Source organism: Rhincodon typus, chromosome 27 (genome assembly GCF_021869965.1).
Source record: "Rhincodon typus isolate 14 chromosome 27, sRhiTyp1.1, whole genome shotgun sequence".
NCBI lineage: Eukaryota > Metazoa > Chordata > Chondrichthyes > Orectolobiformes > Rhincodontidae > Rhincodon > Rhincodon typus.
Genome location: NC_063358.1, coordinates 824,379 through 838,912, shown reverse-complemented (window position 1 = coordinate 838,912; position 14,534 = coordinate 824,379). Strand labels below are relative to the sequence as shown.

General features: G+C 40.4%; 1 protein-coding gene across 1 annotated transcript in view; it reads right to left on the bottom strand.

Annotated features, from left to right (window-relative positions):
• The window catches only part of bsdc1 (BSD domain containing 1), a 34,670-nt gene extending 20,978 nt beyond the window's left edge, over positions 1-13,692 (bottom strand). Inside the window, exons 1-7 of the mRNA XM_048612905.1 lie at positions 13,558-13,692; positions 13,261-13,376; positions 8,864-8,927; positions 7,864-7,980; positions 5,987-6,154; positions 3,317-3,371; positions 1,496-1,611 (exon numbers count right to left, since the gene is read on the bottom strand). Of these exons, the coding sequence (XP_048468862.1) occupies positions 1,496-1,611; positions 3,317-3,371; positions 5,987-6,154; positions 7,864-7,980; positions 8,864-8,927; positions 13,261-13,376; positions 13,558-13,692 (771 nt within the window). The remainder of the gene's footprint in view (positions 1-1,495; positions 1,612-3,316; positions 3,372-5,986; positions 6,155-7,863; positions 7,981-8,863; positions 8,928-13,260; positions 13,377-13,557) is intronic.
• Positions 13,693-14,534: the final 842 nt, after the last annotated feature.

Sequence of the window (14,534 nt, the reverse complement as noted above, 5' to 3'; positions counted from 1 at the left end):
TTTGAATTCAATATATATCTGGAGTCAGGATTCTAATGAACACCACGAAACTATTGTTGACGATAGGAAAAACCTATAGGGTTCACTAATTTTCTGTCCTTATTTGGTCTGACCTACCACGCGAGTCCAGACCCACAGCAGTCTGGCTAACTTTTAATTGGCCTCTGGGTAATAAATGCTGGCCTGGCCAGTGATTCCCATAACCAGTAAATGAACAAAAAAAAAAAAAAAAAAAATTTAAAAAGAACTGAAAGGATACAAAGTCAAACTTTGCATTCATCAGGACCAAATACAAGAAACCATGTTGGAAAGTAGGACAATCTGTCCAGCAAGAGACGATGCTGACTGAATGAGCCATCACTGGTATGGCAATGTCAGACAGACTGACAGTTTCCATGACTCCCTTTTACTCCAATCAAAAATCTTCCTTAAGCCTACATAAAACAAGATCTTGTGCATTCATATGTGCAGTTTGTAGCATATACAAATGCACTCCACTCTGTACTTGATTGAATGTTTAATTGACCTCTGGTGACATGGAGATGGAATCTCTGTTGCATTCACATGGCAATGCCCTGAGCAGTTACATCTGCCAGATCTGGGAACTAAAGCTGACAATTAACTGTTTCTGCTGCATTACCATGCCAACAACAATCCAACCAATCAGCACCCTTTTTGCATTGTGTAAAATGGAGTCCCTTTTTCAGTCTGGATTCTTGCATCATTCTCCTTCGAGTCCAAGGCAAAAAACCTTCACATCCCCTTTTAAGCAATATTTAAGAAAACATACTGTAACAAAAGATAAATGCACCCCACCTACCTCACCAACTGCCCCAACTAGCCTTCAACCTGACTCGCACATCAACATATTCCCCTTCTCACCTCACTCAACCACTCAATGTCATTCGGATTGAACATTTTAATGTGTGTGTCAATAGTGCGGTAAAGGGATGGACTGACCTGTTTTTCCTTGACAGAATTTGATCAATTCATGGTTCAAAGAGACATTCGTGGTCTCAGAAATAAAGTCAGGTTCAAGAGACCACGGTAAAAATGTGAAAGGGCATCAAGTTGGGAGTGTTTGAGTGGATCAACGACCTGATGACTGCAACACCTCAGAAGAACCAGGCTATCCTGTCCTCAATATTTCAAAATATAAAATATTTATATAAGGATAACATATTTGGCACTCCTGGCAGTGGTGGTTGGGATGGGGTCGGAGGGGAGGGGGTGTAGTCGGGAGAGGGATGGAGAATGTACCGAGTATATTGTTCTACGCCACATAACATCAAAGATAAATTACGTTTGTGATTCAGGTGATTGTTGATCCTCATATCACAAATGTTCAGTTGAACAGAATTTGGCAATATCAAATACTGAAATGACCCCACAATGCTCATCTGGTGTATCACTTGTTGCAATTGGGTTTGACCTAACAACGTTATTCAGACAGAGCATTAGCAAGGATAAGCAGAATGGTTGGCATAGTACATACCATTTTTGTGTAAAGCGCACGCACTGCAGGACTGTTAACCAATAGGTCTGAGATTTCCCCTTTCTGATTTTCAAGATTAAAATCAGCAACCCACTCTTCATAGAGTTCCAGGGGACCTGAACAGAAAGAAAACACAGCCGATTTACAAGTAAAAAAGTTTCAGCCAATAAAAGACAATTACAAAAGTCTATCTTGTTTATTCTTACTGCTTATTCAAATGGTTCTGCCAAATTAATCTCCATGACACTTTGATAAGGGTTTTTTTTTGCTGAAGACTCATTTTCAATGTTAAATTAATTTCACCTGAACACCCTAACACAGAGTACACCATAGAGGATACAAGCAACATCTCTGAAACAGCTATTAATCAGGATATTAACGGAATAGACGATCTCAGGAAAATTACAACAACCAGGTAAATGGCAGTTAGCAAACTCTCAGAGCTGTAGGCCCAGTTGGATTTCATCCTAGGTATGAAAACAGGGGCACAATCTGTGATTATTAGGACGGACAAAGTATTCAACAAGTGAACAGGCATTAATGCAGTGTTCAACTCAACATTCTTACAATTGCATAGAACCAGACCCACATTTTCATGAAAAACTAATCAGTTCTTCCTTAAGTCACACCTTAAACCCTGCACCAAGTTCTGCCAAAATCCATCCATTAGTTTTTGATATACTTTTACAGAAATCAATTGAAAATATTACTATCTTCAACCTTCAGTAGCAGACGTAATATTAATTTGTTAAAGGAATAGATAAATTGTTGCCTGATAATGCTTGCAATTGTTACAAAATACTAGAATTGGATATTACAATTTCAAATTTAGGAGAGAAGGTAATTTAGATTTCATTACATTATAAAGAGCATGATAAATATGTGGAAGTGACTGCCTTGGGAAACAGATGGTAAAAACTTCTTCAGCCAGAGTGTGGTGAATCTATGGAATTCACTGCCACAGAAGGCTGTGGAGGCCAGGTCATTGAGTACATTTAAGACTGAGATAGATAGGTTCTTGATTATCAAGGGGATCAAGGGTTACAGGAAGAAAGTGGGAGAATGGGTTTGAGGAACTTATCAGCCAGGATTGAATAGTGGAGCAGACTCGATGGGCCGAATGGCCTAATTTCTGCTCCTATGTTTTAGGGTCTAAATAAGCAATCCAATTCAATCCTTGAGACAGGAGGGAACATCCTGGCTTCAGCTTGCCAGTAATGCCAACATCCCACGGAAGAATAAAAATAAAAGTGACATTTTGAGCAGCGTGGTGGCCTTGTGGTTAGCACTGCTGCCTCATAGCACCAGAGACCCGGGTTCAATTCCAGTCTCGGGTAACTGCATGTGGGGAGTTTGCACATTCTCCCCGTGATTGGGAGGAAACGCACACAGAGTCCAAAGATGTGCAGGTTAGGTGGATTGGCTATGCTAAATTGCCCACAGTGTCTACGGTGGGAAATCTAGGGATACAATAAGGGGTGGGTCTGGGTGGGATGCTCTTCAGAGGATCAGTGTGGACACGATGAGCTGAACAGCCTGCTTCCACTCTGTAGGGATTCTATGATGATATGATGACATGATTCTATGATGAACTTTTGGGATTGGCCAAATGAACTGCATAGTTCCTACTGCTCTTGTACTTTCCAACGTAACTCATTCCATCCTCTCAATTTAAAGTCTCTCCGAAATCTACTATCCATCAGCAAACCTCAACAGAATAAATAGAAGGCTCATGCATAAGACCAAAAGACTCTCCTACATTACTTGTAAATAAAAGGATAAACATTTGTCAAATGGTTTAAAGTCCATTAGGTTTCTTACCATCTGGCTCATTGCAGTATGTTGCTGGATCAGCCTGTAGACTGTAAAGACGAGCCTGAAAACCAGTACAAAGTTATTTAGTCAAAGAATTGGCAATTAGCAGCAGTGGTTTGAAGGACTTATTGTTATTCTACATTTCAACTCAGAAACTGGTTTCTCACATGCTTAGAAATAATATACGCAAATTTCATTTGATAATGAAAAGGGAAAAACGGTAGATTGCTTTCTCATTCTCTACAGTTTAAATATTTATCAAATTTTACCCTTGATATAATTTGTTATTGTTCTAAAAAAAAATTAAGCTTCCCATCTATGATACAAGCAAATTTTGAGCAACTACAAAAAGACTTGCATTTAAATAGCACTTTTCAAGTCCACCAGATCTCAAAGTGCCTTATATTCAATGAAGTATTTTTGAAGTGCAGTCACTATTGTAAATGTAGGAAATAAAGAAACATTAAGCACAGTGACATAATTTCTAACGAACTTTTTCCCAACAATTTTCAGTAGTTACTTTACATAAGTTTTATCAATTGGAAGAATCTAGACTGACATATACCAAGCAGGCGGGGATAAGAGGGGCTGGGGAAGGTAGGTGGGATGGCGATAGGTGAGTGCAGGTAGGTAGTGGTGGGGATTGGTCAGTGAGGTGCGAGGAGCGGATAGGTGGGAGAGAAGACGGATAAGTCAAGGAGGCGGGGATGAGAGGGAGGTTTAGTCATGGGATGAGGCCAGGGGTGGGGAGATTTTGAAGCTAGTAAAGTCCACATTGAGAGCATTGGGTTGTAGGGTCCCAAGGTGGAATATGACGTGCTGCTCCTCCAGTTTCCGGGTGGCGTTGTTGTGACACTGGACTAGTCTACAACTACTCGAAACTGGACTAGACTACACCTCCTCTCACCCACCTTCCTGCAAGAATGTGATCCCCTACTCCCAATCCTCCGCCCTCTGCTCCTAAGATGAGGCGTTCCACTCCTGAGCATCAGATGTCTTCGTATTTCAAGGACACAACTTCCCCCCCCAACTTCAGTGGTTGAAAACGTCCTTGACTGCATCTCTTGCGTTTACTGCGCCTCTTCCCTCACACCACCTCCCCACAATAAAAACAAAGACAGAATCCCCCTTGTCCTCACATATCACCCCACCAAACTTCGAATTCATTCCCTGCCACTTCCACCACCTGCAAGCTGACCCCACTACAAAGGATAAATTTCCCTCCCCACCCTTATCTGCCTTCTGTAGGGACCTCTCTCTCCGTGACTCCCTCGTCCGCCCCACCACCTTTCCCTGCAACTGCAAGAGGTGCTACACCTGCCCCTATACCTCCCCTCTCACCTCCATCCCAAGCCCCAAAAAAAGCTTCCACATCGAACAGATGTTCACCTGCACATTCGCTAACGTGGTCTATTGCATCCACTGTTCCCGATGTGGCCTCCTCTACCTCGGTGAGACCAAGTGGAGGCTCAGAGACTGTTTTGTACACTGCGCTCTGTTCACGACAAATGACAACACCTTCCAGTCGCGAACCACTTCAACTCCACCTCCCACTCTCTGGGTGACATGTCCATCTTGGGCCTCCTCCAGTGTCACAACGACGCCACCCGGAAACGGAAGGAGCAGCACCTCATTTTAAACCTTGGGAGCCTACAACTCAATGGTCTCAATGTGGACTCTACTAGCTTCAAAATCTCCCCACCCCCGACCTCATCCCATGACCAACCCTCCCTTTTACTCCCGCCTGTCTTCTCTCCTACCTATCCGCTCCTCCCACCTCACTGACCAATCCCCACCTGCACCATCCCACCTACCTTCCCCAGCCAAAAACCCTCTCTCTCTACTTATTTCAGAGCCCCCTTCCCCTCCCCATTTCTGAAGAAGAGTCCTGACCCGAAACGTCAGCTTTCCTGCTCCTCTGATGCTGCCTGGCCTGCTGTGTTCCTCCAGCTCCACACTGTGTTATCTCAGACTCCAGCATCGGCAGTTCTTACTAACTGAGGTATATACCAAATGGTTTCAACATTTGGGTTCTTATATGGACATATGATTTACTGTGAACAAACTTTAGGAACTGAAAGTTGCATTTTACAACATGCATTTTTAACATACACACTTTCTATTTCTGCTTTATTACAGAAATAAGTCACCTTATTTGGCTCTGGATTGTTGTAGTATTAGAACTTCATTGGGAGGTGGAACCAGGATAAAAATAACATGAATGTACAAAGTGAGACATTTTAGTTTAACAAAGGAAAAAGTTTAAGCAGAGTAGACTTTTCCGTGAAGTAACTTTTTTTTAGTAAGTGTCTTCAACAGTTTTGTCACAAATTTATTTCTCCAAGTTTCAAGCAATATGATTATGACATTTCTACAACACAAACAACTTGCTTCCACTCTACTTTGCAATGCATACAAAATCAAATATATTATTACAAATGATGGAAATACTATAAAACCCTAAAGATTCATGATGCAACAGGAAGTGTTTGCAATGAAAATTTCTTCAAAATTTCAAGTGAGATCCATGCCCAGCTTGTATCAAAATGACTTTAGAAATTATAATTTGAAACACTCATGATGTGGCCCACCACACCACCATTCAACAGTCTTCTAAAAACGTTGAAGCAGGTAGCTTCTTAAAGACTAGATGTGAGCTTGAAATTACTCCAGTACCTTGGTACTGTCGTAGAGTTCTGTAGTACCAGATGGTGTTGCAACCAGTGTTATAACATCACAATCGATAGTTTTGTCTGGAGGAGGAGCAAAAGTGTCCGAGAGGACTCCCAGAATGTTTGATAATCCCTTTTTAACTTGCTGTCCAGCTCCTGTAGATGTTTCTGCCTGCATACAAAGTTTCAAAAGAAATATACTTAGCTTTAATAATTTCCTTCAAATGAATAAAGAAGAACAATGCACAGTCATTGCACAAGTCCATCCCTGCAACGTTTGCTCTTTTGGCCCCACTCTTCAAAGGTCAGGCCTTTATTGATAATTACAAACCTTCCAATCTACCTGCACACAGATTGCAAGACGATGCTGCCTTGAGGTCACTTTATATCATTGATACTTATGTGAATAAAATGCCACTTGGAGTTCAAAGTGATGCTGAAGCAGCACTCATTGAACTCAGGGGCAAGACCGGGAAAGAAAAAAAAGCAATACTAAAATAAATTCTGTTCTGACTTGGATAGTGTACGACAAATTAAAAGGCTTTATAAGTTATCCCTAGTATTTGTTTAACCAGTCATAATTGTCTTTCCATTACACCACAAGCTGCTCAAATATCATTTAACTGCAACCCATATAAATGTTCCTTAAGATTCTTACAAATAGCTTGTCTCACATCAACTACCACAACCATTGTTGAGTACAGGACTCTGTGTCAAAGTTAAAACTACATGGTCGTGAATACAAAAGACAGATAGATTAAAAAGAATCTCAAAACACAGAAACTCATGAATTACGCAGGAAGGAAATCTCGACAGGCAGCCGCAACATACACTGTTAAACGAAAGAACTCTAGTCATCTTGCAACTTCAGTCTCAACTAACGTTCATAATCTTGACTGCCTCTAGTTGGTTTGAAATTTTTTGGTGGCAATCTCTGAAGAAACATTGTGTCACAACGAGCAGAACTGCTCCCTGTTGAAGCCACAATAACTTTTTCTGTTGAGACGCTGCAGGCTCATCTATCCCAAATAAGAGCATGATAAATGGCAACAATTAATGCAGAAAGCAGAAAAACAAATTTACCCACATTCCCCCCTCCTCGTCTGTACATTCTCTTCACACTGTAACAATCTTCAACTACGAAGCACTAGCGAAACAAAGGAAGGCTGGTTACATTCATATTTAGCATGTTATCATTATCAGGTGAATTGAACCAGGCAACTGAGTGGATCACATATAACATTTAACTATCAAAAGTCTATAACCTGGAGACAATATTTTAGGAATAGTAAAGAAATTGCTACGCATTAACAATGGAAACTCAAACTCTTTGATGGGAGAGCAAGTAGATTTTGTGTGCCTGGCATCTGACAAAAACGCACAAGCTAGCTGAGACTATTTGTGATGCATCTCCCTTACCTACTCCATGATGTTCAATTCACCTTCTGTTAACCTTCCAAATTAGTGGCCCATCTGCGGCAACCATTTTGAGCAAGATCCACCAGCAGACATCATTTGGATCAAGGAATGAGAAACATGGAAAGTGACAATCAGGCTCTGAATGATCATGATTGTGGTCATGGCTAATCTGGTTCGGGGCAAGCCGGGGTCCCTGCGTACCACAACTCCACAACTGGAACCACAGTACAAACTCCTTATGGATTTGTAGATAGATGCAAATAACACTGCTCATTACCTAGGAGTGTCTGTCTACACACCGAATGGTAAACTAATCACCTTAAACTCAGCATGAAAACACCATTATTCAGCACCAGCATTTCATATACCTAATATTGTACATTAGAATGCTGTGTCCGCACTTCTATCATGCTTACAACTGAAGTCAACCACAGATAGAAACAATCACATACGTATACTCACACTCAGTCTTTCTTTCACTGCGTTTGCAGTGGCTGCAATTGTACATGCTGTATCATGCTGTACGACATGTGAAAATTCTGCAAGGTCCCGTTTCATAAACTCCAGTGCTTCAGTAGACTGTTGGTGGGGACAAGAAAGCATCATGAACATTTTTATATTCTGTGAAGATTTCTTTTGAAATGATTAAAAAAGTGTTTTCTTTCAACTCACTTCCAAATTCCTCAGTACCATTTCTTATTCCCAGAAAAGCAGTCAACACACATGCAAATAGCATGGACATATTTATGATTAAAATGATATTTGGAATATCACAAATATGAAAAATAGTTCATGCTTTCTTGGTTGTTTAATTTTGCTATTTTCACAGTACAGAAGAAAATTGCTGCATTCAATTCTAAACTGACCATCATTCTCTGGGATGGTTTAGCAGGATTTGCAGGGCTTTAGGATGCAATATGCTGATACACTCACATTCCACACAAACCTCAGTTTCGAACCATGCTGGAAGTAGATCCTATATAATTTTCAAGTAAGAGCAGTGCAATCTAAAACCTAATTTGCAAGACTCATCTGAAGGATCAGCAAGTTCAGCATGTATGCGTTCTTCAAGCAAGGAATCTAACAACAGGTTTGATATGATTCACTTCTAAACAGTCATCTTGACCAGGCAGAATGACTGCAAAAGCAATTAAACTTGTTGCACTCCCCTGCACAATATCCACTGGTCAAACTCTACAAAATGTTCTCTCGTCAGGGGTTTATCCAATTTCTTTCAGAAACTCCCAAGCAGCGCACTCCAGCAACATACTCAATGACAAAACAAAGATAAATATTTAAAAGTGCCCTCTGATGAGAGTGAAGAGAGAAATGTAAATTATAATGTAAAATATTTACAAATTAACACACTGCCTTTTACTGCTATGGTAATGTAGCACACAATAAAATACAAATCCTAAAACCAAGGCGCACAAATTAAGACAAAGGTACCTGGTGTTCTTACCTTTTCTCTTACTGACTGGAAACCTTCTTGTATCCAGCTCCCCCACCAACTCCCAGCAGATTCCCTGCAGACAAATAAATGCTCCTTTAAACTCAAATGTTTAATCCAAACAAAAATTCAACCATCTACAATTTTATAATACAGTACTACGTACAATTTTGCCATTTTGATATACAGCTGAACAGCCCAGTTGAAATTTAGCAAGTTCAGGATTACTAACAAATTATATGTGTACTCCAGCACAGTCACTTGCAACTATGATCCTCATCCTTAAAGCCAACTGGACACAGGAGCAGAGATATGCCATTCAGCCCAATGAGTCTGCTCTACCATTCAGTGAGTTTATGGCTGATCTGATAATCCTCAACTCCACTTTGTGACCCAACTTCAACAGCCCTTGGAGGTAAAGACGTCCACAGATTCACTGGCCTCCGAAGAAATTCCACCTCATGTGTCTTAAATGTGAAATCCTTTATTCTGAGATTAAGACATCTGATCCTAGACACTCCCAAAGGGGAGATAACCTTTCCACATCTACCCTGTCAGTTCCCCTAAGAATATTTTTATGTTCCAGTAAGGTCACCTCTCATTTAAACTTCAATGAGTACAGGCCCAAATTACTCAACCTCTCCTCATTAGACAGTCCTTCTTTACCGGGTATTGGCCTAGATAACCTTCTTTGGAGTGCCTCCAATGCCTGTATACCTTTCCTTTGATAAGGGGGCCAAAACCTCTCAGTATTCCTGTAGTCTGACTACTGCCTTGTATGGTTTCAGCAAAACCTCCCTGTTTTTATAGTCCATTCCTTTTCAAATAAGGGCTAACATTCCACTTGCCTTCCCTATTAACCGAATTTGGACGCTAGTTTTTAGTGATTTATGCACAAGGACTCCCAAAACCTTCTGTTCCCTAACTTTCTTTTTTCCTTTATTCATTCACAGGATGAGGACATTGCTGGCCAGGCAACATTTATTGCCCACCACCAATTGCCCAGAGGCAGTTAAGAGTCAACCACATTGCTGTGGGTCTGGAGTCACATTTAGGCCAGACCAGGTAAGGATGGCAGTTTCCTTCCCTAAAGGGCATTAGTGAACCAGATGGATTTTTTCCAAAAATTGGCATCATTAGATTGCTCATTCCAGATATTTATCCAAATCAAATTTCACCATCTGCCATGGCAGGATTCAAGCCCAGGTCCCCAGAACATTACCTGGGTCTCTGGATTAACAGTCCAGGTGAGAATACCACCAGGCCATCGCCTCCCCTGTAGTCTGTCTCCATTTAAATAATATTCAGCTCCTCGGTTCTTCCTGCTAAAGGGCATAACCTCACATCTTCCCACATTATTTTCCATTTATCAAGTTTTTCCCCCCACTCAATCTGTTTATATTCCCCTGCAGACTGCGGCCAATCTCAGCACTTGTCTTTCTTTTTGTGTTATCCACCAACTCGGCTATTGTACACTCACTTTCCTCATCCAAGACATTAATACATATTGTAAATAATTGTGGCCCTAGCACTAATACTTATCTCACTGCACTAGTTACAAGTTGTCATCCTGAAAACATCCCTATTCCAACTAAGTCTTCAATTAGTTAGACAATCCTCTAGCCATGTTAATACAATACCTCCAAAATTATGAGCTCTTATTAAGTAGCCGAATGTGTGGGTAACTTATCAAATACCTTCTGAAAATCCAGATACCGTATATTCACTAAATTCGCAAGCTTAACAAGGCTAATCAAGGGAAGATAAGAAACTTAAAGTGCTTCCAAACCAAAACTAAGGTATGAATCACTAAGGCATTCTGTACACATAAAATGTACTGGTTATAGAAAGGCATCAAAAGTCTAAAAGCAAAGCATTTCTTAGATGAAGGGAGAGTTGATGTGGGATTAGGTCAAAAGGATATTAGAGTTCAAAGAAGATTAGCACACTTGGAAGCAGGTCATTCCAATCAATCATGTATGTCAGTGCAGAGAGACAGTTATGACAAAACACTCTTTTGGGAACCTTAAAAAGACCATGAACAAATAGCTGCTGTACCAGTTTCAAAACAGCCTTTTAAAACATGTAGGGTTTTAGAGATTTAGCTGAAACATAATTGAGATTTATTTCAAAATATCCATATTTTAAAAATTAATTTAGCACAAAAGAACAGCAATTCCAATTGCTTTCCTTTTTACAAAAGGAAAGTTTCCACTCGTGAAGGCTCAAAAATTCTAACCATTGATTCCTCATAAAAAGTTTAAGCATATTTTGATTTATGGTTTTTTTTGTTCCAACTGGAACTTTGCTGCAAACAGATTTTTCTTGTATGGTTTGTGAAGTCCACTAATGCCAGGAATGACAATGAACACCAGTCCCCATTCTTGATGTTCAACAGAAAGCCAAATATTCAATTAAAACTAAATGCCTTCAAAAGTTAATAACTGATAGCCAGAGGTTATATAAGATGAGCAAAATTGTACTTTCATGTGGGGCTCCAAAAACTTCTTTTTGATTTGGTTGTAGCAAAGGAGCATGCTCCCCCTGAAGGCAAGTTTGACATGCAGTATCACAACACAATAGCAAACTCAAAACCAATTTGGAAAGTCAATAAATCTGACAGTGATCAGAATATAAAAGTAAGCATGAATAAAACATTGATGAAAACATCGCATGAAAGTCATCAACATATTTAGGATTAGTGTCCTTAGAATTCAGCATCAAGTCAAGATCACTTCCTACAACAAGCTCCAGTAACTGTGATAACAGAACAAAGACCCCGTTGCACATCAATCAAATTTTTGCAAATTAAGAAGCAAAATATTCCAGACTTATCTGTACAGTCACACAGCATGGGAACAAACCCTTCGGTCCAACCAGTCCACGCCGAACATAATCCCAAACCTAAACCAGTCCACCAAACTTTTCCTATTCATGTAACTAAAAAGGACAGTATAAACAATGACAAATTATCTACATTTACAATCAATATTAACTCAACCATTATCTCAGTCAAAGCATTGGTAAAAGTTATCATTGCAAAACTCCTTGATTGTTCATTCTATTCCCATGACAGATTTTAACACTTCTGCTAAACACTGCAAAAGACCAGTGATGCTCCCCTCCTCAGCATACATGAAATTCTGCACCAACCACATATTTAACGTAAGTAGCCCATAACTAAAAATCACAAGATGAAGCAACATGTCTACCTTGGTATAAAATTTTTGTTTTAAAGCTGCAGAAAGAAACCTGCCTGTCTTCAAAACAGCTTATGTCTCATTAGTAGATGGTGTTGTCCTAGTAATAAAGCAGACCAGGAAGCAATGCAATTGGTTTGGTGGCTTGATATACTGCAGATAACAGCATAAGTTTCACAGAGTCACACAGTCATTCAGCACAGAAACAGACCATTCAATCCAACTTGTCCATGCCGACCAGGTATCCCAAACTAAACTAGTCCCAATTGCCTGCATTTGGCCCATAACCCTCTAAACTTTCCTATTCATGTACCTCTCCAAACGTCTTTTAAATGTTGTAATTGTACCCACCTCTACTACTTCCTCTGGCAGCTTGTTCGATATATGCAGCACCCTCTGTGTGAGAAAGTGCCATCAGGTCTCTTAAATCTTTCCCCTCTTACCTTAAACCTACGTCCTCTAGTTTTGGATACCCCGGACTTTGGAAGATGGGCTATTCATCTTAGCTATAGCCTTTATGATTTTATAAACCTCTACAAGGTCACCCTTCAGCCTCCAACACTCGGGGGAAAAAAAAATAGTCCCAGCCAATCCAGCCTCTCCTTATAACTCAAACCTTCCAGTCCCAGCAACATCCTTGTAAACCTTTTCTGCACCCTTTCTAGCTTAACAACATCCTTCCTAAAGCAGGGTGACCAGAATTTACATATTATTCCAAAAGTGGCCATAATGTCTTGTATAGCCACAACATGACATCCCAACTCCTACACACAATGCTCTGACCAAGGAAGGCAAGCATGCCAAATGCCTTCTTCATCACTTTGTCTACATGCAATGCCACTTTCAAGGAACTATGAATTTGCACTTTGGGTCCCTCTGTTCAATTACATTCTCCAGGGTCCTACCATTAACCGTAGGAGTCCTGCCCTAGTAATGGAATAACTTCCCAAGAATAGATTTACGTTCACATAAATCAGACAGCAGGAGAGCTATCTTGGTGTCCTCATCAAATGTCAGATTATCTGGTCATAAAATTGTTGTTTGTGGGAATTTACTGAACATAAATACACAACAGTACACCACCAATTGAACTTCAAAAAATACATCATTGACCAGAAAGTGCTTTGGAATGTCCAGTGGCCATGAAAAGTGCCACATAAATGCATTTTTTTCTTTTTACAAACAGGATTCAATACCAGATTACTTTACCTGGAGAAGGGGTTCCGTTCATCCAGATGTTTGTTGTCAAATTTTACTGTAAATGCATACTTCAGATTTATTTGTTTTAAAATCAGTCCTAATGCAGTGACAACAAAGGAGGTGATTCACATCCAAGTCGGTTCTCTGTAAAGTAATGTACTGAGTGTCACTCCTCCACTTCTTTCCCGCAACCCAGCAATTAATGATCTAATTCTCTTTTGGAAGTTTCAATTGAATCTGCTTCCACCACACACTCAGGCAGCACATTCCAGACTAACCACAAGAGTGAACCTGCCTCCATCATACTTGCCAGACACCAACCACTTGCTGCATGAAGACATTTTTCATGTTGCCATTCAGTTTAATTCGGTGCCCTCTGTTTCTTGATTTTTCCACCAACAGGAACAGCTTTTCCCTATTTGCTCTGTCTATGTTGAACATCCCCGTCAAATTTCATCTCAACCTGCTCTTCAAGGAGAGCAATCAATCTACATGAATAAAGTAGCTCATTCCTGGAAACATTCTCGCAAAACTTTTCAGTATCCTTTCTAATGTCTTTGTTTCATGGGGTGGCAAGGCGCTCAGTGATTAGCACTGCTGCCTCACAGCGCCAGGGACCTAGGTTCGATTCCAGCCTTGGGTGACTGTCTGTGTGGAGTTGGCACATTCTCCCTGTGTCTGTGCGGGTTTCCTCCGGGTCCTCCGGTTTCCTCCCATGGTCCAAAGATGTGTAGGTTAGGTGGATTGGCCATGCTAAATTGCCCGTAGCTTCCAGAGGTGTGTAAATTAGGTGGATTAGACATGGGAAATGCCAGGTTACAGGGAAAAGGTAGGGGAATGGGTCTGGGTGGGATGCTCTTTGGAGGGGCGGTGTGGACTCATTTCCACACTGTAGGGATTCTATCATTCTTCATATACTTCCTAAATTTTATCATAAGCATTTCAGAAATATGTGCTGTTATTGTAGAAAGAAAAAAATCCTAGAAAACAGTTTCTAATGACAATTGAAGAAACTCCATCTTTGAGCTGAAAGGAAAATGAGCCTGCCCATTTAAACACGTATCAGTTAACCATACAAAACACTTATTAAACCAGGATGGTGTACAGCTGAATAGCAACCTGTTTATGTGATTTTCAGCCAGGCAGTGGTCACTTTGATTTAATTGAAAACTAGGAAAATCATTGTTCCCATTAGGGAATGTTCCAGTAGTTGTCACTTCAGAAGCCAGCCATACAGCACTGAGGAACAGGCTAGAAGTGTGTAACAATAGACCAAACTAAGC